General features: G+C 40.5%; 3 protein-coding genes across 3 annotated transcripts; all 3 read right to left on the reverse strand.

The window, feature by feature from the left end:
- Positions 1–582: 582 nt before the first annotated feature.
- Positions 583–4,044, reverse strand: LOC103704801 (PHD finger protein At1g33420-like). The gene is made up of 4 exons (XM_026803737.2): positions 3,923–4,044; positions 3,569–3,784; positions 1,867–2,454; positions 583–1,654 (listed from the first exon to the last, which is right to left on the reverse strand). Exons 2-4 carry the CDS (start codon positions 3,760–3,762, stop codon positions 838–840), a joined length of 1,599 nt encoding a protein of 532 aa, XP_026659538.2. The 5' UTR covers positions 3,763–3,784; positions 3,923–4,044; the 3' UTR covers positions 583–837.
- Positions 4,045–4,437: 393 nt separating this feature from the next.
- On the reverse strand, positions 4,438–4,973 carry LOC113462577 (PHD finger protein At1g33420-like). The gene has a single exon (XM_026803738.2). The coding sequence runs from the start codon at positions 4,892–4,894 to the stop codon at positions 4,454–4,456; it is 441 nt and encodes a 146-aa protein (XP_026659539.2). The 5' UTR covers positions 4,895–4,973; the 3' UTR covers positions 4,438–4,453.
- Positions 4,974–12,209: 7,236 nt separating this feature from the next.
- LOC103704873 (protein NRT1/ PTR FAMILY 4.4-like) lies at positions 12,210–17,009 on the reverse strand. Its single transcript, XM_039133559.1, has 5 exons — positions 16,519–17,009; positions 15,911–16,128; positions 15,022–15,462; positions 13,589–13,719; positions 12,210–13,227 (listed from the first exon to the last, which is right to left on the reverse strand). Exons 1-5 carry the CDS (start codon positions 16,640–16,642, stop codon positions 12,339–12,341), a joined length of 1,803 nt encoding a protein of 600 aa, XP_038989487.1. The 5' UTR covers positions 16,643–17,009; the 3' UTR covers positions 12,210–12,338.
- Between the last annotated feature and the right edge of the window lie 7,762 nt (positions 17,010–24,771).

Consider the following 24,771-nt stretch of genomic DNA (forward strand, 5'->3'; position numbering starts at 1 on the left):
AAGAATAAGGATTTCGTTCTTTAGTGTAATACCAAATATTTGAATGAGGCTAAAAAAATTGGAATCTCCATCCATTCCAGTGCTCATTCAGTGAACCAAAAATAACATGAGAGTCTCAGAAACATGATTTTTTTTTTTTTTTTTGTGTGCGCGTGTTTTTGCCCTTCTGCAACTCGCTCTTGTAATACCTAATCTTTTCTTAAAAGAAAGTCAGCACCAATCTTGGGCCCACACAACGATAATGGCCCGAAATATCATTCTCAGCAATAGTAGGCAAGACGGCTGTGTCCATAGTATTATGGCCATACGAAAATTACTTCGATGCCAAATATTCTAATTCAAAAATATAGGGCCTAAATATCTCCCTTAGTTTTTTATAATCCAATACAAGATCATTTGTTCTAATTTAACTTGAACTCCGGCTAATCATGTGCTGAAACTGTAACCCGACTTCCACCCATCATAAGAACCAAACTAGTTAAAGTATATAACCTAAAAGATAAATTTGCACTTAATTCTTCAAAATGGAGGTATAGCTCGAGTTTTACCTCCTATAATGCAGCCAACTCATTACACTCGAAATGGAGCTCAAGTTCTGAAAATTCTAAAAGTACCAAGGCTCCTAATCTGAGTTAAATATAATATATTACATCTTTTTCTCCTCTTCCTTGACCTTGCCATTTGAAGTCTGAGTGAAACCGATACATTGTGCTGTATTTACCCATTGCAAGAAGAGAGTAAAAAAAATTTCTTATAGTAACTATTGCAATCAACAAATCTGGTATCCCTAATCTATGTATGCATATCAGTTCAATTCACATTGTCACCCCACTGAGGTCAAACTTCTATATTTACCCTCTGCGGTGACTGATGAAATTGCTGATTCTGGCACCTCCCAAAAGTGGTGCTGTCACTAGAAATGATGCTCTTGCTGGAGCTTCCACACAGCCTACAGACAAACTGTGCAGGTACCTCCTCATCCAAATCACTGATCCCAGAACATCTTGTGTGCTGCCACACCCCACACATATCACAAGCCAGCATTCTCTCGCCATCATCATCTTTGGCTCCACAGATGCAGTCCACTATCCATTCATCCATGCCCCTCTCCATCCGGAAGTGCTCGAGCCTGTCCTCATCTCCCGCCAGGCACCTCCCTCTAACTCGGACGATCTCGTTCGATCTAAGTATATGCTTAATTCGAGTGGCATCACCAACACCTCTGTGATCTACTAGAACCTGTTCAGCTTGGAAGTTTTTGAAGATCAGGTAAGTCTCTTGGAATGCTTTGGTGACTTCAGACTTCAGGTCTGCAACCGTAGCAGCTGTGGGAAGGACCAGGAGCTCCGGCGGGGGAGCGGTGTAATCCTTCGGCCGGTCGACCACCTCGACACGACAACAAATGCGAACTGCAAATGGATTTGAAGCCCCCAGATCATCCATCTTGTCGTAGTGTTTAATGAATTGCTTGCAGTCGAGGAGCTTCGATGCGGCATTCCGGGTGTGCTCCCATTTCAACTGAGGCTTGCAGGGCTGCATGGTCGTGGGGTTTAGAAGCGCATCATACAGGAACTTCATGTCATGGAGGAGGTGATAGGCTGATGGCCTGCAGAGGTACTGAGCAGGCAATGGCTTCGTCGAATTAGCTTCAAGCCTGTAAAGAGGCAAGCCAAGAACTAGCTTGAGAAACCAGTGCATATTAATGACCAAACAACGTACAAAAAAAAAAAAAAAAACCAAGGTACAGCATCAAAGCTACGAATTAAGGACCTTCAGATCACAGAGGGTCGCCATCTAGAACTCGATATTAGTGACAGGTTTTGCAACTTTATCTTAAAGAGTTTCAAACGATAAGAAGAGGCAAACCTGTACTCGATAACATTAGTCCCAGCATGGCATCTGACTGCAACAATGGTGCCATCATCAGTCAATTTACCACCCATTCTCTTGAGGCAGTAATCAAGCAGCTCGGGCGACCGTATAGCCCGGCATGTGGCTTCCCTGAGAGAACGCTGGGTGACCCACCGGAACCAACCAACGTCTCGTAAAAACTCGATGATGGCATCCTCAGCCAGCACGACATCCTCCGCTGTCCATGCCTCCTCCTCCTTCGTAAGTTCTGAATGTTTCTGTTCATGGGAATCCCGAAGCAACTGCACCAAGTATCTGAAGAGGTCGCTCACCGTCCTTAGCGGGCGGTCCGACAGGGCTCGATACAAGGAGATGGTGCTCTCCAGTTGGGTGCGAGGTGGTCGGTCATGGGGGAGGAAGAGAGATAATGGCGTGCTGGAGAGGGTGTCTACTGCCTTCTGGTAGGCATCAGCGGTGAGACCAAAGCTTCCAGCACCGAATTCGTATCCCCAGTCTCCATACCACGATCGGCCTGAGGTGACTGCATGGAGGAGCCGGTACTCCATGCCTTGCTTCTTCGAGACATCCATGAGCGTAACCTTTCTGTCATAACCACAAAACATCATCCTTAGTCAATAATGCTATATAATATTACCCTGAAAACACAAAGTCATGCATAAATGATTGCTAAAAGTCCTCTCATGGGTGCAAGTGGGTTGGGTAGATCTAGATTGGATTTGAAGCTGACTTGGTCTTGACTTGATCCATTCCTGAAGTCAAGATGCATGGGTTAGACATGGGTCCCCTTGTTGGGTCCCCATCGACTTCCTATTAAGACCTGATCCAATCGAACCCTAACAGGTCTACTTTGAACTACAAAAATTAGATCACAAAACTTTGGATGTTGACCTGACATGTTAAGGTCCGGGTGTAATCAGATCCAAAACCCAATCCAACTCATTTGCATCTTTAATTATTTTTGATATTGATAAATAAATTATTAGGATAAACTTTGGCGGAAGATTGCTTCGTTTCTTTATTTTTTTATTAATATATGTATAAATAATAATATTAATTTTTTTATTAACATATTTGTATTTTCTCATATTTATCTGCACACAGGTGGGTGACAGCATTTCGAACTGACGTGGCAGGTCACTAATGGAAGGAGATGCAGATTATATCTGGTGGGTCCCATGCACTACCAACTTTACTTCTAATTTAAATCAAAATTGATGAGCCCTAAAGGATCCGGATCCCAAAAACAGGTCCATCCATCTCAGCCTCATTGAAGGTTTGCCGTATTTCGAACGGAGACATTGATGGCAGTCATAATTGAGGAGTGATCATCCCTGCATAGGTAAAATAATTACTAATCATTACTGTGGAAGCCATAATTCAGGGGACTCCGTTTCATTTTGGCCATTAAGAGCATTACTTTTTTCTTGAGCCAAATGTTGTTACTACCTACTTACTGAATTGAATGTGTAATCTGATTTCAATTCTAGCTATAGTGATGATTGATGATGATCATGATGGTCAAAACACCACAAAATGATGTTATTACCTACTGAATTGAGTGTGCAATCCCATGAGACTCTAGTGCTCGACAAACGAAACAGGATGAAAGTATGCAAACATTCAACCGATTATCTTCGAATTGATAGAAAATTAACAAGATTTAAAAATATGAACTTGGAAATGGATAGCAATATACCTGACACGGAGGAATTTACATAGCCTGTCCCAGAAATCCATTAAATCACATCCTCTTAAAATCTTCGAGCCACCCTCGCGGCCATTAATCCTAAGAAGGTGGCCGTAACCATTAGCATGCACGACACCATGCAGCAAATGAGTAGGATCTTCGAACTGAAGACTCATCCAATCTTCTATATCACCAGATTTCATCTCGTAGTTGCATGAATTGCAGCTGCAAAACAACCCGCCATCATACAAGATTAAGTCAACATTGGGTTTTGGAATAGCATAATCTCAAATTGCTATTACTATTCCCATGTATTCTTATCATCCTTTAGCTTAGGATAAGTGCGAGGTTACTTGTTCCCACCTTAAGCCGGACGAGTGCAGCGGAGCCCGACAGCGCGGACATGTCTGCTGGTAACTGGATATCGGAATACCGCTATTCCGGATAATGAAGTGATATCGCTTTCCACAAACAGGATGACCGCTCCAACCTGTCAAGGTATCCCCACCAATAATTCTTACGTAATTAAAACAGATCAATTATTTTTTTCCAAAAATATCTTGATTAAAGGAACCACAAATCAACATCAAAACGATCAATTCTACGCTTTTCTTGAATCGAAAAAAAATAAAAATAAAAACTTATTCAGAAAACTTTATCTTTTAATTTTGGAGTGAAAAATTATTTAATCGTCAGCAATCAGGGACGGTGGGGTACAATCACCGCAGCATGGAGATTCGTGCACGATCCGTGATATGGACCCCGCCTCCTCTGACTTTTACGTCGGGTCAAAATCTTAAGACTTTTGAAATTAAAAGGTTGAATTAATTAGACGGGTATGGCGTGCTTATCAGATCGAATAATTTAATAGCCGGAAATTTTGATCAGATGCAATCACAGCCATCGATATATTAAAGCAATAAAGATCGGCGACGGACCAGCCGAGATCGGATTCTTACCGACGACGCGGCAATCGTCGCAATAGACATTCTTCGACCGGGCGACGTCCTCCTCGACCACGTCGACCTCGACGGCCGGCGGCCCGCCGCCATCCGACTCGCCGCCGAGGCGGAACGCCACCCTCCACGTCGCCAGCTGCGGCCGGGCGAGCACCGCATGCGGCGGGACTCTCCGGCCGCACCGTGCGACGAAGGCCCGCACGTTCTTCCGGAACGGCCCCTCGAGCCCGCTCGAGGGCTCGTCGCCGGTGGACGGGAACGTCAAGAAGTCGTGCATACCCGCCGTCACCCGCCTCTTGGTCCGCTTGACGGAGCGGCCGTCGGCGGCCGCGATCCGACCTGCTTTCCCTAGGGTTTGACCGATCAGCGTTCCCATAACTTTCAACGAAAACTAGGATTAGGGCTAGGGTTAGGCAAAGGGATTTTTGGGTTTGGGGTTGCCAACTTAGAGAGGGGAAACGGAGGAAAGCCGAACCTATATTCGTTTCCCACGATATTTTCGGGGGGTGAACCAATTCCTTGGCCAGTGCGAATAATTCGTTGCCTTTTTTGGGAACAGAGACGAGGTAATTTAGAACTCTGGCCACGTGTCGGATTCCTATTCGTTAAATAACATTAGATTACGAAAAAACCCTTGCTTACTTGGTTATTATGGTAATCCGGAACGTCTCCTAGTTCTACCAGGATTATTCCGGGAATAAGGATTAGTTAGTTGTGTGGATTTCGGGTCTTGTCCTTCCGGATCCGTTAATTCCGAGGAAGCCGCCGGGTTCTAGGCCGGGTTAGGGGGGGTATTCCGTGGTGGGGAAGGGAGTAGCATATCCAGGATCCAAGCGGATATGCTGTTCTTTCTGACCGCGAATCTGATATGAAGTCCTTTGGAAGTCTTGCCAGATTCAGATCGGAGTAATCCGGACTTATGGATAGATAGTGAAGATACGCAGGTGATCATACTGGATATGCATGCACGGGATATCCGGACAATTTTGGCCGCAGATAATGATGTTGCAAGCTTGGTATACGGAAACATGCCATCCTGTGTCAAACTGCCAATTGTTATCCATCTACGCACTCACGATTGACTGCTATTGATGAAATAGAGAAAAAAATGGATCTCTTGCATGCATGGTTTTGGAACAATTTAATTAGATCTCTTGCAACCAGCAACTGAGGCTTTGCTTATGCAAAAAAATAGTACCGGCCTACTAGGAGTTCTCAGAAAATGCATGTCTGCATAAAAAGAGAGAGTACTGACAGGATGATTGCAGTCTCATTTATAATGTTTGCAAGCTGCTTGTGAGCAAGTTTGTGATTAGCTCAGAACTCAGTTCTGTGTCAACCTGCTTGACCTTTACATTGTTTGTTCATTTGTGGCTTGATGAGCCCAGAAGTACAAATAAATCAATAAAAAAGTTATAATACATTTTTTAGCTGTTGTTTATTACAAAAAATAAGCTTCCTCTCTCTGCCTCTCCCTTCCTGCTTGCTCCCTTTGCACATACCCTGAAACAATGGATTGTTCTTTTATCACCCTACTTCCTGAAAAAGGATCTGCAATTTTATGAGACTATCATCCTATCAGTCTCATCCATGGAATTATCGAAATAATCTTCAAAGTGTTTGCCATGACAGCCTGTTTTCCTTCATGACTGATTTATGCTTGGATAGTTTACTTCTTCAAATGAAAGTATCGGTTGCTGCAAAACTAGAAACATAGTTGGCATCATTCTTAAGAAGGATTTAGAGAAGTTTTTGCCAAAGTTAGCTGGCACTTTCTATTTACAGATGACACCTTAATCTTCTGTATCTTTGAAGCATCTACTCAACAGCTCACCATCGGAAAATATTCTTTGGGTTCCTTAGTTCTGTATAAGTACTCAAGATCTTTTCGATGAATAACCGATGTGGGACTAAACACACGCATGCACTAATTCTTATATCCTCTTTTCGTTCAAGCTCCGACGTTTTCGTCATGCTAAGAGTTCAAATCCATTCAAATTTAATCATAAGTACCACGATAGTCGTGGTCAGCCTCTACTAACTCGTGCGATCTCTTCACCAAATAATCAATGTGGGACTAAACATATGCCTGCATGGGTTCTCAGACCAACATTTCTTAAAATTATTTACCATAGATAGGAAAGAGAGCACCCAATCAACCATCTTGGTTTGCAATATGTTGACTTCCACTTATTAACCATGTTGACCATAAACATGCTACATGGAAGGCACCTCGCTCTCTTAATTAGGTGGACAGCTTACTTTTGTCAACTCAGTTCTTTCTCCCCCACCATTATATTATATCTCAGCTTTCGAGTTATCATCTTGAGCTATTTCCTGCTTAGATGCATCCAAATATCCTTCTTCTGAAAAGGAGTGGGGAGGTCTGTATCGAAGTCAAGGGCCCCTATCTGGCGCGTCATTGTTGAGGTCGGAGTTCCTCCGACCTCAGACCTTAGCCTCTACCGAACTTGAACAAGAAAAGAAGACCGCGTCCCCACAGAAGGTATTGTCCGCTTTGAGGAAGTGCGTACGTATCGCGTGACGCGTGTCATGGGCAGCTTACTCCCCTCACGATTTTGCCCTTTAAAAGGCGCCTCATAAGGAAAGAGTAATCGAGCCCTCCATTTAAGGCACAGACCTTTTCGCTATTCAGTTGATGTGGGACTAAGTTCGAGATCCTTTATTCCCACAACAGGAAGTAATCTGATCTCTGGTGGCTTTTGTCTGATCAACTGGAAAAGATATTGGTCTCAGTATTAAAGATCTAAAATTAATGAACCTTGATTTGTTAGGCAAATGAAAATGGCGGGTATTACTACACTGACAGCTACCTTGGCAAACAATCATCTCGGGGAAATTATACTACACAAGGAGACTTGTATTCTCTTCCGCACAAAGCTTGAGATCCACCTCCTCCCTCTTCTGGAACGCAGACCTACTATGCTAGCTTTCTCTGCAGTCTCAAATCCATGCTGCAAATGGAGCAAACCTTGGATTCTGGTCTGGTCACAGTACCTTAAAGATCAATTTCCTAAATTATTTCTCTCATCTCCTTTCCATGATGTTTCACTCATGAAAGCAATCAAGTTGGTACATTGAGGCCTGCTTCACAAGCCAACTGCATCCTATGCACTCGAGACACACCGCCGATAATTTTATTGCTTAATTATTACCTGAGTGTTATAGATTCGAAATATGAAAATAATATGTCCATAGAGATATATAACTCTACTTATTAAACGGGAGCTTTGTTTACTGGACTGAATGCCCTTCCTTCCATTTATTGAAGCAAGTTTCGAAATTGGTGAATGATCACCTTCGTATTCTCTACTCACCAGCAGACATTGAAACAATTTGCTCCTTTCACCAAAAGAAAAGGAAAAAAAAAAAACAATTTGGTCTCCACCATTAGACATACGTGTTGGCTTTCACTATCCTCTGGTTCTTACAGAACTCATTCGAGGATATCTCCAACAGTGTTCACTCTCTTTTTGAATGGTAATTGGGAAGGCAACAGCCACCCGGCTTTTATTACCAATCAAAGTGAATGAGTTACACCAGTGAGGGAAGATATCACCCTGAGAACAAAGATGGAGCTGTGAAGAAATAAAGGATGAACCAAAAAAAGAAGAAAAAAGAAAAAAAAGTATTGAAAAAAAGGATTAACAAAAGGTGGCTGCTACGAACTGCAAAAGGCATTGAAAAAAATTAAAGGATCCCAAGGGGCTGTTTACAGATTGCAGAAGGTGTCTTTTACAAACTACAGAAGGCTTGATGGATCTCAGTAGAATCCACAAGGATTCATTTGGAGTGAATTCGAACAGGGGGCAAGGCATCAGCAACCCAACATCGACTAACATTGTTCACTCAATAGCAAGCATAAATAATTTAGCTACTTTTACCTCTCTATTTTCACTTTTTTAATTTCTCCTTCCTTTTATATTGATTAATCCAAAATAATTAATTAATCTGGATCCAAGTATACGTCTTCGTATCTCTTTTCTGAAATATAATGCAAACACCAGGGATGCATTACCACTCTCGAGTTCAACTGTAGATGGGCCTCTCATATCGTTCAACTCTACTATTTTATTCTCTCTCTCTCTCTCTCTCTCTCTCTCTCTCTCCATACATGGCTCATAAAGTAGTCTAAAGTTTTCCGAAAGTGGATATGTTTCAAAAGAGAACAGCGAAGTAGGAGATCGAGCTCCTTAACCCTCTAGAATTGCAGATGTACCGATGCAAAACTCATGAACTTTGGTGGATTTTCGGTGAGCTCCTTTACTTTTTTTTGTCAGCTATATAACACTATAGAAGATAAATGCACCGAAGAAAGTGAAACTGTTCATGCGGCTTACCTTGAAACAAAGATCCACACGGAGAGAAATTATTGCCAATACGCTGCATGCACTAGTGGATCCATGCGCGTAACCAATCATGACCGCTGATTATGATGGTGCACCAAGATGTATGCTCGTTGAATGGAGTCTATAGAAACCAGCAGCCATTATTGGCTGCATGCACGGCCATACCATGCATACGGCGTAGGTAATAATTTCTCCCATACCCAAGAGTATCTCTGAGCTGGAAAAAGACGTCTCATGAGTTCTGGTTTCCTCTCATGCAGAGCCCTCCAGTAAATTGTTAATCATCATCTCCTTCTCTGCCCATTCACAAAGGAGTATGGTCGGATATTAAAAAAGAAGAAGAAAAAAAAAGTCCAGGATGACTGTAAAGAAACTCGTCATCCTCTCCAGGCAATTTTTAATAGCTGTATGTCGGCTATTAAAAAAGATTTTTGGTGACTCAAAAAAGATTCATCGCCTTGTACTGGTTATGTTTTGGCAAATTTGATAGGAGAGGAACTCAATGATATTTTTATAAAAAAAAGGACGTCAATCAATTTGCTATGTGCGAGGGCTATGCTTCGACAAGAGAAAGACCTGACATGGGTGTTTATGGAGGAAGAAGAACTGAGGCTTCAACTAGAGATTGGTCTTTATTATTACAGCTATACAAATCCACTATTTACGGAATATATCTCATTACGGCTTGGTATATCTCAGCCACCACAAAAACATATATCGAATTCGTTTGAAGTGCTGCCAGTTCATCCCAGTATCCTTTAATGGTATTATAATAAGCCATAAGTGAGAGGTTACCTTGATTGAGAGTACAGATATCACGTTTAAGCTTGAAAACCCATTACAGAATATATCCCATTACGGCTCGGTATATCTCAGCCACCATGGATAAATCTACCATTACTATATATCCCATATCTCAACCACTATTTAAGGGATATATTACATCTATACAAATCTCACAACTCATCAAATCGTTGACCTCTCCTGATTCTCTCTCCATATAAATTTATCATTATTGTATATTCCATATCTCAGCCACCATTCAAAGGATCCTTATTCCCTAGAATTGTGTATATATATATTGTACGCTTTTGTTTATCAAAGATAGAGAAAACATTTCTCCTCAATTTTCTATCTATGTCATAGTTTCTCTAACATTTGTTCTTGCATCACTGTATTTTTTACTTCTTGCTTTCACTTATAAACTCCATATTCTTTATTCTGTTTTAATAAATCGAGGGAAGGTCCTTCTTTCCTCTTCTTACGTCAAAAAAAAATGAGTTATATATATATATATATATATATATATATATATATATATATATATATATATATTAGTTTTTTTTTTCTTTTGGGCCAAACTCTGATCTGACTCAACCTCGGATCCACCTCTACCACTATTTATTTTTTTGTAACCTCTTCCCATACTACAATAATTTTTTTTTCTTTCTAAAGCTCGAATTAATGTAAAATATTCAAGCTGGATGTCAACTTTCAAGCTGAAAGCTAATTTTAAATCAAGCTTGATTAGATCCAGACTAGATCAAGCCCGGCCTTGGCCTATGGTCCCATTGGACATAAATCAGAGAAAAATGGTTCTATAACACAGAATATCATCCACCCATGTAGCTCTCCTATATATATACTTGGGTCTATCTATCAGTGCTTGTAACTAATTGAGCATCATCTTATCTCACCAAAATTGCAACAACTAATGTGGCACAATCCAGCTAGCCTAGACTTAACCAAAAAATATTTTTATATGCAGTTAATGAATCTAATTGAGAAATGTCCCAACCATTGGACAACTCTCCACACATATGCAGTTAATTTTCAGCAGCTAGGACTTTGGTCCAATTTGGCGTCGCGGCATGGGTTCATATATATAGGGTGGTCCAGCAGAAACAAAAGAATGAATTAGTGAGGCTTCTTTCAGAAAATGTAGATTAGCGCAGTTTCGCATGATTCAGTGCAATTCGAATATATTTGAGCATATTTCTTTTTTTTTTTTTTCCTAACCTGGAGAACAAGGCTAGTTTAGTGCAGGTCTATGTTAAGTTTGTCGCAGACCGACGCCGATACTGAACTCATCTCATTCTTATCCAAATCCCAGACAACAGAGCATGTTTCATGGCATTTAGATGCCACTTCTGCTCTCTTTCTTTCTTCTTCTTTTTAACAAGAAACAATAAATATTTTACTTATGTTCAAGATTAGGTTTGATTTGTAATTTTTTTCATCAAAAAAATATTCAACATATTATTAAAGGAATGTTCCTCCATACTACTTCATCCACTACCTCTGCTAAAAATTCCAGGGCAATATCAATTGCTTCTAGTTACTAGGCTTTCTTTTCCTTGGCCTTTCCAATATATATATGTATATTTGTTGAGGGGCCTTTCCAATAATTAAACACACCTCAATGAACACTCTAAACAAAATAATTGGCTCCCAAGAGTAGCCACAATCTGATGGTGTCATCACAACATATCCACAAAACGCTATTCCCAGAGAGTTTCCCTTCACGGCTATTGGATGACTTTTTTTCATCTCTCATTTCCTCTGACAACGGAAGTTGCAATTATAACAAAGCTCGAGAGCGTGCATCTTTCTTTTGCCTCCAAGCTCTTAAAGCCACATCTCCCGGAAAGGATCAATTTTAAGTATGTTTCACTAACAACTCCAGCTTCTAGAGTGGGTAGCTTTCAAGAGAAAAGCCAGCTCCAGAGCTCATGGGGTCCATTGGCTTCATGATATCTTTGTTTGGCAAGCATAAGGATGTCAACTATAATGCCAAGCTCAACTCTATGCTCCTTGAATGAGAGGGCCTATATATGTTCCCACCAGGACATATATGGGACCTGTTTGGATGGAAAAGATACCTGACAAAGGCATAGGAGCTCTGCTGAGCTCTGCTCCAATCCACCATCTTGTTCTGTGTTGCAGGTTTCATTCACCTCCCCATAATGCATCAAATCACAAGACATGGACCGTTCCTAAGTGGACCTTTAATTTCTCCTTTTTAACCACCTCAGCACAAGTTCTACTCTACCACATCCATATCTCAATTTCCTTACAGAGAGGAATCCATCTCTTAATTTCTCACACAACAGTATGTGACGAGGACTTTGATGACAACAACAGTAAAGGTGGACAGGAAGACAGCAAAGCCTAATAGACATCTTGACTATGTTCCTGCACCTAACTCCTTCATAGCTCTATTCGAGACATTTACAATGTGGTGTTTGGTTAAATATCCTTGTAATCCAGTCAAAGACTTCGACATCATTAGTGGACATGTCAGCCCGCCACTGCAACAAGTTTGGTATAAAAGTAACATGATCATATATTTATGTTTTCCATTATTTTACCTTTCTTTAGCTTAATACAAGGTCAAGATAAAAAGTGAGAAGTTAAAAAAAAAAAAAAAAAGTGGTGAAGCTAGCCTTTTCACACTATATTCCCAGCTTCTACATGCTTTGAGGAACTGAAGCTGAGGTGGTCCTCTTCACCATAGGGACCATGCGCTGGAGTAGTTGATGGAGATGGAATGCAAGAGTACCAATTGGACCAGTAAAGGTAATTGAAGAAATTAAGGAGGCTGAGGGCTGCGAGGAGCCAATAGAAGTAGTCCAGCCTATCCTTGTTGAGGTCGTTGTCACTGAGCCAGCCACCCTTTGATGAGCTTGAGGTGATCTTGTTCGCCAGTGAGACTAAAAGCGAGCTTAAGAAGAATCCAAATGAGTAGGAGCAATAGGTCATGGCTGTCAAAAAGGATTGCATCCCAGCCGATGACTGCTTGTAGAAGAACTCGATGAGGCCCACAGCTGTGAACATCTCTGAGAGTCCAAAGATGAGGAACTGTGGGGCTATCCAAAAGACGGACAGAAGCTTATCCGAACCAATAGCCACCTCCCTTCTCTTCTTCTCCACCAAGGCTGCCGCAACCATCGAGAAGGTCACGGTGCAGAGGCCGATGCCAATGCGTTGGAGAGGAGTGATCCCTGATTCCTTTCCAGTGAGCCTTCGAGCTAGAGGGACAAAGCAGATCTCATACAGGGGGACGAGAACAATAAGAATGATGTAAGGGATGGATTGGAGAGAAGCAGGAGGGATATGGAAGGATTTCGTGAGTTGGGTGTTCATGGCACTTCCTTGTTGGACTGAGAAGGTCTGAAGTTGAGCTAATACTGTGTTGAAGATAATGGTGCATGCGAAGATAGGGATCACCGAGAGGATTATCTTCACCTGCTCAACTTCAGTAATGGTGCACAGCCTCCATGGGCTCTCCTTCATGTTAGAATCATCTTGAACTTTGATGCAGGCCTTGTCCAGAAACCTGCATTTATATCAAAATAATAATGAGTATGGAAGTTACAGATCTTGTAGTTAAAGAAATTAGCCAGCCTACTTCCTCCTTCTCTCTTCAAAACAGCCATGTTATTATACATCCAATGAAACATATATATGTAGAGAGAGAGAGAGAGAGAGAGAGAGAGAGAGCAGCCTATTCTAAAGCTATCTGCATGAGCAGTAAAGCCCTAAATCCAAATGGATGCAACTGAGCTCGTGACATCTAAACTATCCTGTCTTCAATTGTTAATACCAGTGGGTTTAAATAATTCAAGGGACACCTCTTAATCTTTGTTCGTGTGGGCACTGCTCTATGAGGGATTTATATTATATATAGAATTGCAGACCTGAATTTGTCGGTGTGTCGGAGGCCACCACCGACTACAAGGCGATCAGGTGCATTGTTTCGGCACTGGCGAAGCATTTCAGAGCTAGATGGACAGACTTGCTTTCTTTTAGTAATCGCAGCTACGAAGACCTGCAAAATTTTTAATACCAAACTATATTAGATACCATAGCAAATGGATCTGAGGATAAGAATATGCATAGAGTTTAAATTTTCTTATTTTGAATAAAGTTGGTAGAAAGAAGATAGTGTTTTAGAAGTCTTAAATCTTAACTAAACAGCATACACACTTCGATGTTTGTTTATTTATTTATATAGGATGCTTCTAATTAATCCTAGAAATCAGACACCCAAACTATTCGCTCAGCAAATTTTAGACCCTTCTCCATCAGCAGAAACAGAGGTCTAGCAAGAAATAGAAGGTGGCTATTTTAATAATCATTAGAGGGGGGAATTTATATATAATGAAAGTTAATCTTTCTTGACATAGAATAATCCTGTAAACCGACCTACATTTTATTTAGACTAAAATAGACCTGTGTCGTCATCAACAGCCTAAGCATGTCTACAATCAACATATATATAAATAATATATATATATATATATATATATATATATATATATATATATATATATATATATATATATATATATATATATATTAAGAGCTTTCATGTAAGTACAAACTTAAGGACTCAAGAGAAGCATGCTCATGACTTTCTACTGTTTGACCATTAAAAAAATATCAATCAGCACAAAAACCACCTATAATTGAATATAATATCCTTGAAAGTGATGGAAATTTGTTCACAACAGGCTTAAAGTAATTTATATGACACAATCAAGCAATCACAGTGAACACTAATGCAAGTAGACAAGCAGGCAGCATGACCAATTAAAGAGGTACTAATTTATTTGTTAATTCCAGGATTTCTGAGTAAGATAGAAGATGATATCCATTAGTTTCGAGGAAATAACAAGGCAACTAGTTTGACTAAGCACAGTAGCACCAAAAAGATATTCCTTAGATTCTTGAGCAACAACCTAGAAGAATTATCCACTCACCATGAGTAATTATAGAACAATTGCAATCATATTAAGCACTTTACTCTCAAAGAGTACACCTCATGGAAATTTGTGGACCTAACGCCCAGGATAACATGAGTACCATCATAATAGCCCACTTACTGGGGGTAATCATATCATGTTTTCTTTGCTTACCACCAGAATTTTCTTAGAAGGAATCAATCTGGGACATCCAATTGCTTTGACAACATCTTGGATGATCAGAAAAGAAGAAGAAATCGTTATCGAATTACCTGCTAATAATTGAAACTGTAGGTACTGTGCAATATAACAACTAAGAAGCCCTGCCAATTATCTTATGAAGCCAATGAGTGAAGAGAAGGGAAAGCAATGATATTGAAACTTACTCTTGCAATTGGGGTAAAGATGCTGCCCTGAGGTGGCTTGTTCCTATAGAAGAGCATACCAGATATCAAGCTGATAAGGGCCATTGCCATGGCAGCTGCCGACACACCGAAACCAACATCCATCCCGGATCGAGTCTGAACCCAAACGAGCAAGGTGAGAGCAATGAGCTCACCAACACAGAAGCTGAAGTAGGCTGTGTTGAAGTAGGTTGAGAGCTTCCTCGACTGTTTTGGGTCATCCTTCCTGAACTGGTCAGCACCATGGGCAATCATGTTAGGCTTCAGGCACCCACTCCCTAAGGCCACCAGGTAGAGAGCAATGAAGAATATAGTGGCCTTGAAGCCTCTGGCCTCCATGCAATGCTCTTCTTTGGACATCATGCTGCATTGAGGTGGCCTCAGCTGGGGGAGATGCGCTTGGACTGCTAGTAGTATGAATCCCTGGATAAAATCAGCACATATACCCATGATGTCAGGGAAAGGATAGCTTCTTTTCCCCCTTGTTACCTCCCATTTTCTTTTCTCCTCTCTTGATACTTGGTTTATTTATTTTATATTTTGAAAAGAATTTGGCTACAAAGTTTTTCTTTAGTGGGTGCTCATTAAAATTTTTTTTTTTTCATACCTTGATTATATATATATATATATATATGAATTTTGAAAGCTGGCAATTTCCTTTGATGGTTTTATTCCTTTTCTTCGCCTTTCTCAAGTGACGAGGGAAGGACTAAGAAAATTTCATTATATTTGTCTCCTTAATAACAGCCTGCAGATTCTTCTTCTTATCTATCTCTGTCCTGCTTGCTCAATTTGATGTTCATGTAGACAAGAAGCAGTGGGATTGGATGTCTAAGTACAATTCAGTGAAAAAGAGAGACGCATGACTTACTGAGAGCTCCACAAATCCAAATATCAACATGGTCCAGAAGCTCCCCAGATAAGAATCCGAAAGGAATCCCCCAAGCAGAGACAGGAGAAAGATAGTCCCTACGAAGTTGGTGACTATGTTTGCGGATTTCGACAGAGGAAAGTGCATCTCATTGAACACATATGTTATGAGGTTGTTCCCCACAGCAGCAATTGCCATGATTTCAAATGCTTGAATGCCTGGAAAAGCAAAAGCAGGAGCAAGCAAGATGTTTTGATATATGTAATCTGCCATCTTAATTCCAAAAACATTAAACTTAAAGAAAATGGAGAACTTTAAAAAAGAGATGGGAAAAAATCCCAGGTAACTGAAATTGCCCATACAAGAGTGTTTCAGCATATTGACCCTCAAATAACCCAACAAATGAATTAAAAATAATGCACATACGCTCATTAAATACAATTGCATAAGCTTAGGAGCCTTTTTTTATGCAAAGAAGAATTCAATAGCCTTCGAGAAAAAATAGCAGTTAGAATACCAGTCAAAATTCAGACTGTGTGTGGGCACAGAGAGAGAGAGAGAGAGACACACACACACACACACAGAGAGAGAGAGAGAGAGAGAGATACCTAAAACGAAGACAGCAGCTTTCATGCCACCATGCTTGGGCTTGCAGGGCTTGCCTCTCCAATCAACAGAGACCACGGCAAGCACCGAGTCCCCTTTGAAATTTTGTCTCGTCTCAGCGTCCATATCCTCTTCCTCACACACAAATGCACGCACACACTCTCTCCTTCTATTTGGCTCAGGTGGGGAGAATCTCTTGGAAAGCTCACAAACAACTATACAGCCAAAGCTCTGCTTCCAAGAGAACTTGGGTAAATCCAAGGCAAGTTGATGCTCTTATTTATAATGGTTAGCTGGGGAGGGGGAGGGAGGGAGGGAGAGAGGGAGGGAGAGAGAGAGAGAGAGAGAGAGAGAGATGTTATGGTTGGTGGTGATGTGCTTTAGGCCATGGTGAAGGGAATGATGGTTGTGAACAGCCACTGGATAGTGCAAGTCTCTGTTGGAGGGTCAGAGTTTGTTATGCTTTAGAGAGAGCAAAGCGAGGAGGACAGCAGAAGACGGGTCTTCCACATAGAAAATCTTGGAGTTGGAGAGCTTATTAAATCCACCTCTCACCCATGTCTTGTATCAATCATCTGCTTTTCTTATTCTCTTAATATGAACTAAATAATGATTAACAATAAATTAACACTTGGCTCCGGCATAGAAAATCTTGGAATTGGACAGCTTTATTAAATCCATTTCACTCGTATCTCTTAGCAATCATCTGTTGTTCTTATTAACCTTCAATATGAACTAAAATTTGATGAAAAACTAACACTTGGTGTTGGTGGTGATGTGGGAGGCAGAAAGTTGGTCTTTACCATGGAACCAATATGATATGCTCGTACATTAAATAATTGAGTTGATCATGATACGCGCATATCTACAGGCACACATGAATAATATGTACATAAATATTATATACACGTAGCCCTAATACATAATTTTATATGTAATAAGATGCACGTACATATGCTCGTACATTAAATAATTGAGTTCATGATACACACGTGTCTACAAGCACGCATAAATAACCCTAATACATATTTTTATATGTACCAAGATGCACGTATGTATCGATTAAAAATTTAGAAGAAAAAAAATGCATGCAGATGAAGTAAATTATTTTTCTGTACAATACTTTTGCTCAAAAAGTATATACCGATCGTATCATGACCCGATGATGTACATGATCTAATATTGTGGCAGCCAAGAAGGTGTCTAACTTGGAACACGAATCTATGTTGCTACTTATTAATCTAAACAGTAATACAGGTTAGAACAGTTAGTTTAATTTTATTTATTTTTTTTTTTGCGAAAAAGTTAGTGGTGAAAAGATAATATGAATAAGATAAAGAAATGCGTGACAATGTGGCAATAGATGTTGAATGTTGTGCACAGTGTGAGGACTTGTGCGGGTATGTATTTAGTCCCACATTGATTATTTGCTGGATAGATCTTGGGTATTTATAGAAACTCAAATAATACCTTCCGTCTAGCCATTTTGAATTAGGTCCTGAGTTGTTACAAGTAGTATCAAAGCGGACCTGGCTAATAACCTATATGGACTGAGGGACACTGCAGCACGAATCTATTACGGCTGACCACGGGCAGCCTGACGAAGACGTCAGGGCTTGAACGGAGAAAGTATATGAGGACCAATGCAAGTGTGTATTTAGGTCTATATCGGTTATTTGCTGGGTAGATCTTAGGTACTTATACATGATCAAAAAATCCAAATAATATCTTTCAGTTTGCCATTTTAGATGATGTTCTGGGATGTTACACACATAAACTCTACTTACATGTTCACACGCGACATGCAGAAAGATATACATATAAATTTGTGCTATCCAAAACTGTTCATTGTCAACTCTCGGGTTTGTCGATACATGCATGGGTTTTATTTTCTATTAACAACGTGCTTACGTTGTGCTCCTGCTGCTGTAACGAGAATGCATTAACTGTTTGTTAATTCATTAATTGATTCTAAATGTTTCAGCTGCTAAGAAATGGATTGTTAAAATATATCAGGCACAACATTTTTATCTTAGAATGTAAAGTTAGGTGCAGTTTCTTTTGAGAAAATAATCTCTACTATTATGAAGTATGTGTTATTTATTTCAATTTATATATCAAGGTAGAGAAACAAAAAGATCACGCAAACTGAAACTATGTAATGCATCTATTAGATGAGGATTTCAATCACTTATATGATCTTTTACATGGCCACTCATCCATGCTTTCTCTTGTATGCGTTACAAGTGTTCTCAGGAGCCAATCTCCCAGAAGAATTCTAACAGTTTATCCTGACCTTTTAAAAGTCGTGTGTGAACAGTGAGGACTCCCCTCTCCTGTCCACTATTGTTGGCCGGCACCTTTGCACTCTCTTTTCCATTGTCTTCTCGGTTACATCTACCATCTTTTTTTTTTCCATGGGAGGGGATCACGTATTTTCTCCGTAATCTCCCCGTTTGTATCCTTGAATTAGCATGTGGAGGGTTAGATCATAGTTTCTAGACCTCTCGCCAGCCCATTCTTCAAGTTGTAGCTGCAGAGAAGCTTTTGGCACAGATTCATATCCCAAGGGACTTTGTTCCTGAGCCTTGGCATCTAATGATACAAAAGAAGGGCTCAGAGCTCTGCGTTTGGGAATATTGTCTCGATAGAGAATCTATTTGTCAAGTGGTGTGATGTCCCATTCATAAATTTGGTCACATTTTCCATCAGAAAAAATAATGAAAAAAAAAAGAGAAGTTCGTAGATTAATTTGATCACCTCTCCTAGGAAGGTGTTACGGAGATATGCGATACTTTCTCTCCTTATTTTATTTCATCTCAACTTGAAAGGTGAAGCAACAAATCCAATGCATAATCGGGAAGCTGTACTGCTTGAGGGCGATTCGACGATGGTTATTAGCTGAATCTAACAGAGCGCAAGCGGTGTGGGCGATTACCATGCACTGAGATATTCTTTGGGTTGGGAAGAGAGAGCTGCCTAGTGTATTCTGAGTAGTCAGACTCTCTTATCAACATGTGATAATAGGAGTCAGACTAATTTAAAATTATATGATAACAGAAGTCGACCTCATCCGACCTCATACAGTGTTTCCTTATCTAAACAGGTTTTTGAGTTGTAACTAGTTACTCTCACCATTATATAATACATAATAAAGGCAAAACCTCACCGTGGAGCATGGCTGAGGTGTTCATTGTTCAGATTTTGTATTTCTTTTTTTTCCTTAGGTTCAAAACCTCAACAATCAATACCATATGGTACATCCGTTTCAGCAAAAAAAAAAGAAAAGAAAAAAAAAAAACTCAGGACAACCTTCTGAATTATTGGCTATTAGTGCTGAGTACTCCAGTGAATCGTAGCATGACCTCATATGTTCTCTGTGTACACTGATGGATCCTTCTACATCAAAAAAGCTCTCGTGCCGAAAAAGAAAAGGTTCGAATCTTCAAATGGCTAATGAGGAGGCATAAACACTGACACATGATGTTTTTTTCTACCCTTGCTTATTTTACTGATGTTGAAAACATCAGTAAAAGAATCAATGATCTTTTTACAAACTTCACCAACCAACCCCTGAAGCATTGGTTGGTACTTAATGGTGCTGAACTAAAGCTGCTGCTCTTGCTCCTACTAAGTAAATATAGCATCACCATCACTTCCATTTACAGCTATTTTCCACCACCACCACCACCACCACCACCACCACCCTCCTTGGTTGTCGTTGGCATGTCTTTGTTTGCCAATTACTGCCCACTATTTAGTGGTCCTATCTTACCAGTTTACCACTTCACCACTTCTGCTGTTGCCCTGCCAACTGCTATAGCACCACCCTAGTCCCACACAATTGCAATGCCATGGTCATCATAGAATACAATCTCATAATTAAGTTTATATATATATATATATAGATGTATAAAGCATGAAACATGGGCCCCACCGATAAGACATGGGCTTATAGATGGGCCCAGTGGGCCTTCCTTTTAAAAAGTCAAATTCGACTTACAAAAGTCAGCAGTTGGACTCTTCTTAGCTGGATAAGATGACTGCCCTCAAATCATAGTCCATGGATTGCGGAATCAGGACCCTCCATGCCCTAAATTTGGACCGTAGTGTCCGAAGGATAGGTGTGCCCGCACGATCGGTGGGTCAGGTGGGCCCAATTCATGCCCAGCCCAAATCGGGTGGATGAGAAGGCCATGCCGGCATCAAGTGTCCGGTCGAAATGCTGCAGTGTTGGCGATGGCTCGGTATGGCTGTAGTAAATGAAACATCTGATGCACATGATCATGTGGGGCATGTAACCCTAATAATCCTCACAGCATGGTGAGTGGTTGTAAAGTAGAAGGCTCCAATTACCCCATTTTGCTTCCTTGGGTCAAGAAGGCAAAACCTGGGATACCAACTCATAAGGAAATGGATACATGAACACATTGTTTTGGTGAAGTCATTCACTTCGTATTTGTCTCTCTCCAAAATCTATGTAAATCAAGATAAGAGTGCATCTATCAGAAAAAAAAAAAAGAAAAGAAAAGGGCAAAAAAGGAGAGTATGTTTATGAATTACCTTTTCACAAAAGACAAAAGTTTAATTATTTGCCATTGTGTGATCCATGGACCAACCTTCTGTGAAAACTAGAAAGAATATTCTTCCTTTCTGTCTCACTTGTGTAGCTATGCAGTTATGTTAGGCTAGTCTTGCACACGTAGCAATATAGGTTGAAGAGATGACCCGAGATGCTGGGAAAGCAAAGATTGAGAATAAAAAAGTGAGAAGAGAAATCTGGTAATCACAAACCGTGTCACAAATGTGCTGTGAAACATACCATGACAATAAGTCATAATATTGGTTCAAGATTGGACAGTAGATTTTCAGTCTCCCATCACCAATAGCTTGCGCATTGTGTAGACCCGTGCGGGCGTGTTTTTAGTCTCACATCGGTTATTCGCTGGATAGATTTGGATACTTGTACAGAATTAAAAAACCCAAATAATACATTCCGATTAGCCATTTTGGGCGAGGTCATAGGTTGTTACAAATCGTATCAGAGCGGACCCGACTCATAACCTATGTGGACTAGAGAACGCTGCAATACGGATTCATTGGAGCTGACCACGGGTCAATCGTGGTATTTGTGATTATATTTGAATGAATTTGAACTCTTAGCCTGACGAGGACGTCACGACTTGAATGGAGAGAGTATGTGAGGATCCGTGTGGGTATGTATTTAGTCACACATCGGTTATTCGTTAGGTAGATCTTGGATACTTATACGGGATCAAGAAATCCAAATAATATCTTTCGACTAGCCATTTTGAGTAAAGTCTGCCCTACACAGTCTCTACATTGCTCAATCATCTGCTGTCTCGCGGAACATAAATGACTTGATGATAGGAGATGGACCTCTCCAACACAAGAAGAGGATTTTTAACTCCATAATAGTCTCTCGTATAAAAGGTACTTTGAATTACGTCCCTAATAATGCCATGGACTTTACAAATTGATAGAACTCGTAGTCTTGCCATGATTACTTACCTAGCAATAACTCCAGAGTTTGCTTAATGGATGGATGCTCGCGCACTAAGACTATCACAAAGCAGGCATGATAATTTAAAATGAGCAAAATGAGATGAATATTCTGCAAACAGAAGGAGAAGGAATAACAAAGGTGGTTTAAAATTAATAATGTCGACCAAAAATGGACTGATGTAGAGGAGATGCTGCACACAGGGTGAAGAAAACAGAGGAAGACTGATAAGAATTTAAAAATACTCTCTCAATTTCAGAGAACGGGAACCAGTGTAGAAACCACCAGCCAAGTAGAAACGTAGAATATTAAATATGAAAGGGATAAGGCTTATCCGTGCTCATATCTCGGATCACATTGAAATCATTCCATTTTTTTATTGTTATCTTTGTCCTCTTCTGTTCGTTTGACAAACTGATGCAGCTCTGTTTGACAAAAGGATGATGTTTCCTTCGTGTTTCTTCGCCATTTAAAAAAGAAGAAGAAGAAGAAGAAGCAAGTAGAGCATCATGTGCAAGTGTAATAATGTCCTCGCCTAATCTTTTTGCTGCTCTAGTCAACAAAAAGAGATGAAAGAGACTCCGGAATATTTTATTCCAAATGGAAGCTGAATTATAGCGTGGTAAGGCGTTGGCTTGGGTTATTCTAACTTGGAAGGATAGAAATGGTGGGGCTTTCCTCCTTCTTTTGTTGTGGTGTGCTAACCACCATCATTGCTACCTCTTTCCAAGTCAACACTAGTTTGAATTTTGCGACCTCTCATTAGGTTTAGAAAGTCTGCGGGGACTCATTTTTCCCCGCCCACTTAATCCAGACAAAAAGAAAGAAGTAGAAAATAAAAGCAAGCATTGGAGAAACAATTTTGCCGACCAAGAGCACTTTCCAGTATCCATTGCTTTGTTTGCCGAGAAAGTAGAGGCCAATTGGATTAACCGGTCGTCAAGCACCACATAATAATGTATTCTTATAAATTTTTTTTTGTTTCTCTTGCTCTATGAGCCTCGGGTCCTGATGGATTCCCTGATAGTGCTCTGTCTTTCTAAGAAAAGTTCTATCCCTCTCAGACTCGTTTCATAATTTTCCACGTGAAGTGGCAGCCACTTGCACTAATGGAGTTCTCCGGGTGGCTTCCACTTTGTGGTAGCATTGGGTTGGAGGAAACGATGCTGATCGAGCAAGTAAAAGAAGCAAGTAATTTAGTTGGATTGTCGAGACTTTGTGAAACAATCTATGGCGTTAAGGTGGAAAACTTGACTCCATGCATGGGTGGGTCCTCTACATGTCGGAGTGCGTGCGATAGACAATAAAGATTCTGGACATTGCTCCTAGATTTGGCTGAGACTTGTCAACCACAATGGATTGATATCCAAGCGTGCCAACCCATCCTTGTTTGAAGATCTTGAGAGGCTTTCAACGCGCCATCCTTTCTCCAAAGGCGTTTGACCATTTGCCAAAGGTATCGGTAGTGCTGTACGTACCAAAACAACATAAGTTTTCCTTTTCCTCAAGTAAAGATGCATTATATCTATCCGCTATAAGTCTCCCTCAGAGTATCCATTTCAGAAAAGATACATATGTTAGTTTTGATTCGGCGGGTAACAATGGAAAGCATCCATTGGTGTTCTTGAGATTAGGTGTCACTTATGGCCCCATACCATGGTGTAAATTTAGCATGCATCTCTCTCTCTCTCTCTCTCTAAAGTCTCTTGGCCTGCACCTTGCTTTCAACGAGAATGTCACACAGAGAGAATAGGGGAAGGCAATTAAGCAATGTCGGACGCCTCCATTAAGCTAGCTAGGAGACCAAGGAAAGAGGTGGACCATTGTTTGGTCAAAGAAAGCACACTCCTATTAGGTTCTGAGAGTACGCTTTTGAACATTTGTGGAATAAACGTGGAGAGAAGGAGGAGAATGCATGTCGAACACTTACGTCCTTGTATTATAAAAAAGAGGATGTATCGAGACACCTGCTGGCCGTGTCGCGTCCTCTCATTGGCTGGATCTTGTGATACGTCACCACCTCCTGGATTTCCTATTTCTGTCGGTAGATTTTCTGAAGTGGTGTTGGGTCCCCTACCACTTACTGATCAAGCCACGTTGCTCCTCTTGGGATGCGACACCTGGCAGAAACACCATCCTTCGTTTGCCGACAGCTTCCCCTACTTGTAGTCGTCGTTTCTCATTTGTATCTAATATTCGTAAGTGCATCAAAGTTGTTGATAGATTTATAGGTTCCAAATACGATATGGTTCCTGGAATAATTCAAGTGTATCGCATATGTACATCTTCCATCCTTCCTCTTTCTTGTTGGTGTCGTTGGCGTTGCTATGAGGCAAGATAATTGAAAGAGCATCATATACTTGGGTTACCATGGATATGCTATCTTTCTCTCAAAGAACAGTAGCATCGACATGCAACCTACTTGCCTGACAGTAGCTTGAAAAGACCCTGATGTTAATGAGTGTGTCTTGGAATTGCATATAAGTAAATATGCTTTATCTAAAGATCATCCTGTGGAGAGTCATTTCTTGCTAGTTTTAGCATCGACAAAGCATCCATCAAATTGGTTTTGTGATTTTCTATCACACAATGACTAAAGCATACCGATAGCCTTTCATCATTACCCTCCTCATCCACTTACCACAGAACACCTCTGCACCTAGTTGATGAGGTTATTTTTTGCCCATCTAATCAGGCGAAAGGAAGGGTTCTGAAAGAACCCCGTGGATGA

Source organism: Phoenix dactylifera, chromosome 14, assembly GCF_009389715.1.
Source record: "Phoenix dactylifera cultivar Barhee BC4 chromosome 14, palm_55x_up_171113_PBpolish2nd_filt_p, whole genome shotgun sequence".
NCBI classification, from domain to species: domain Eukaryota; kingdom Viridiplantae; phylum Streptophyta; class Magnoliopsida; order Arecales; family Arecaceae; genus Phoenix; species Phoenix dactylifera.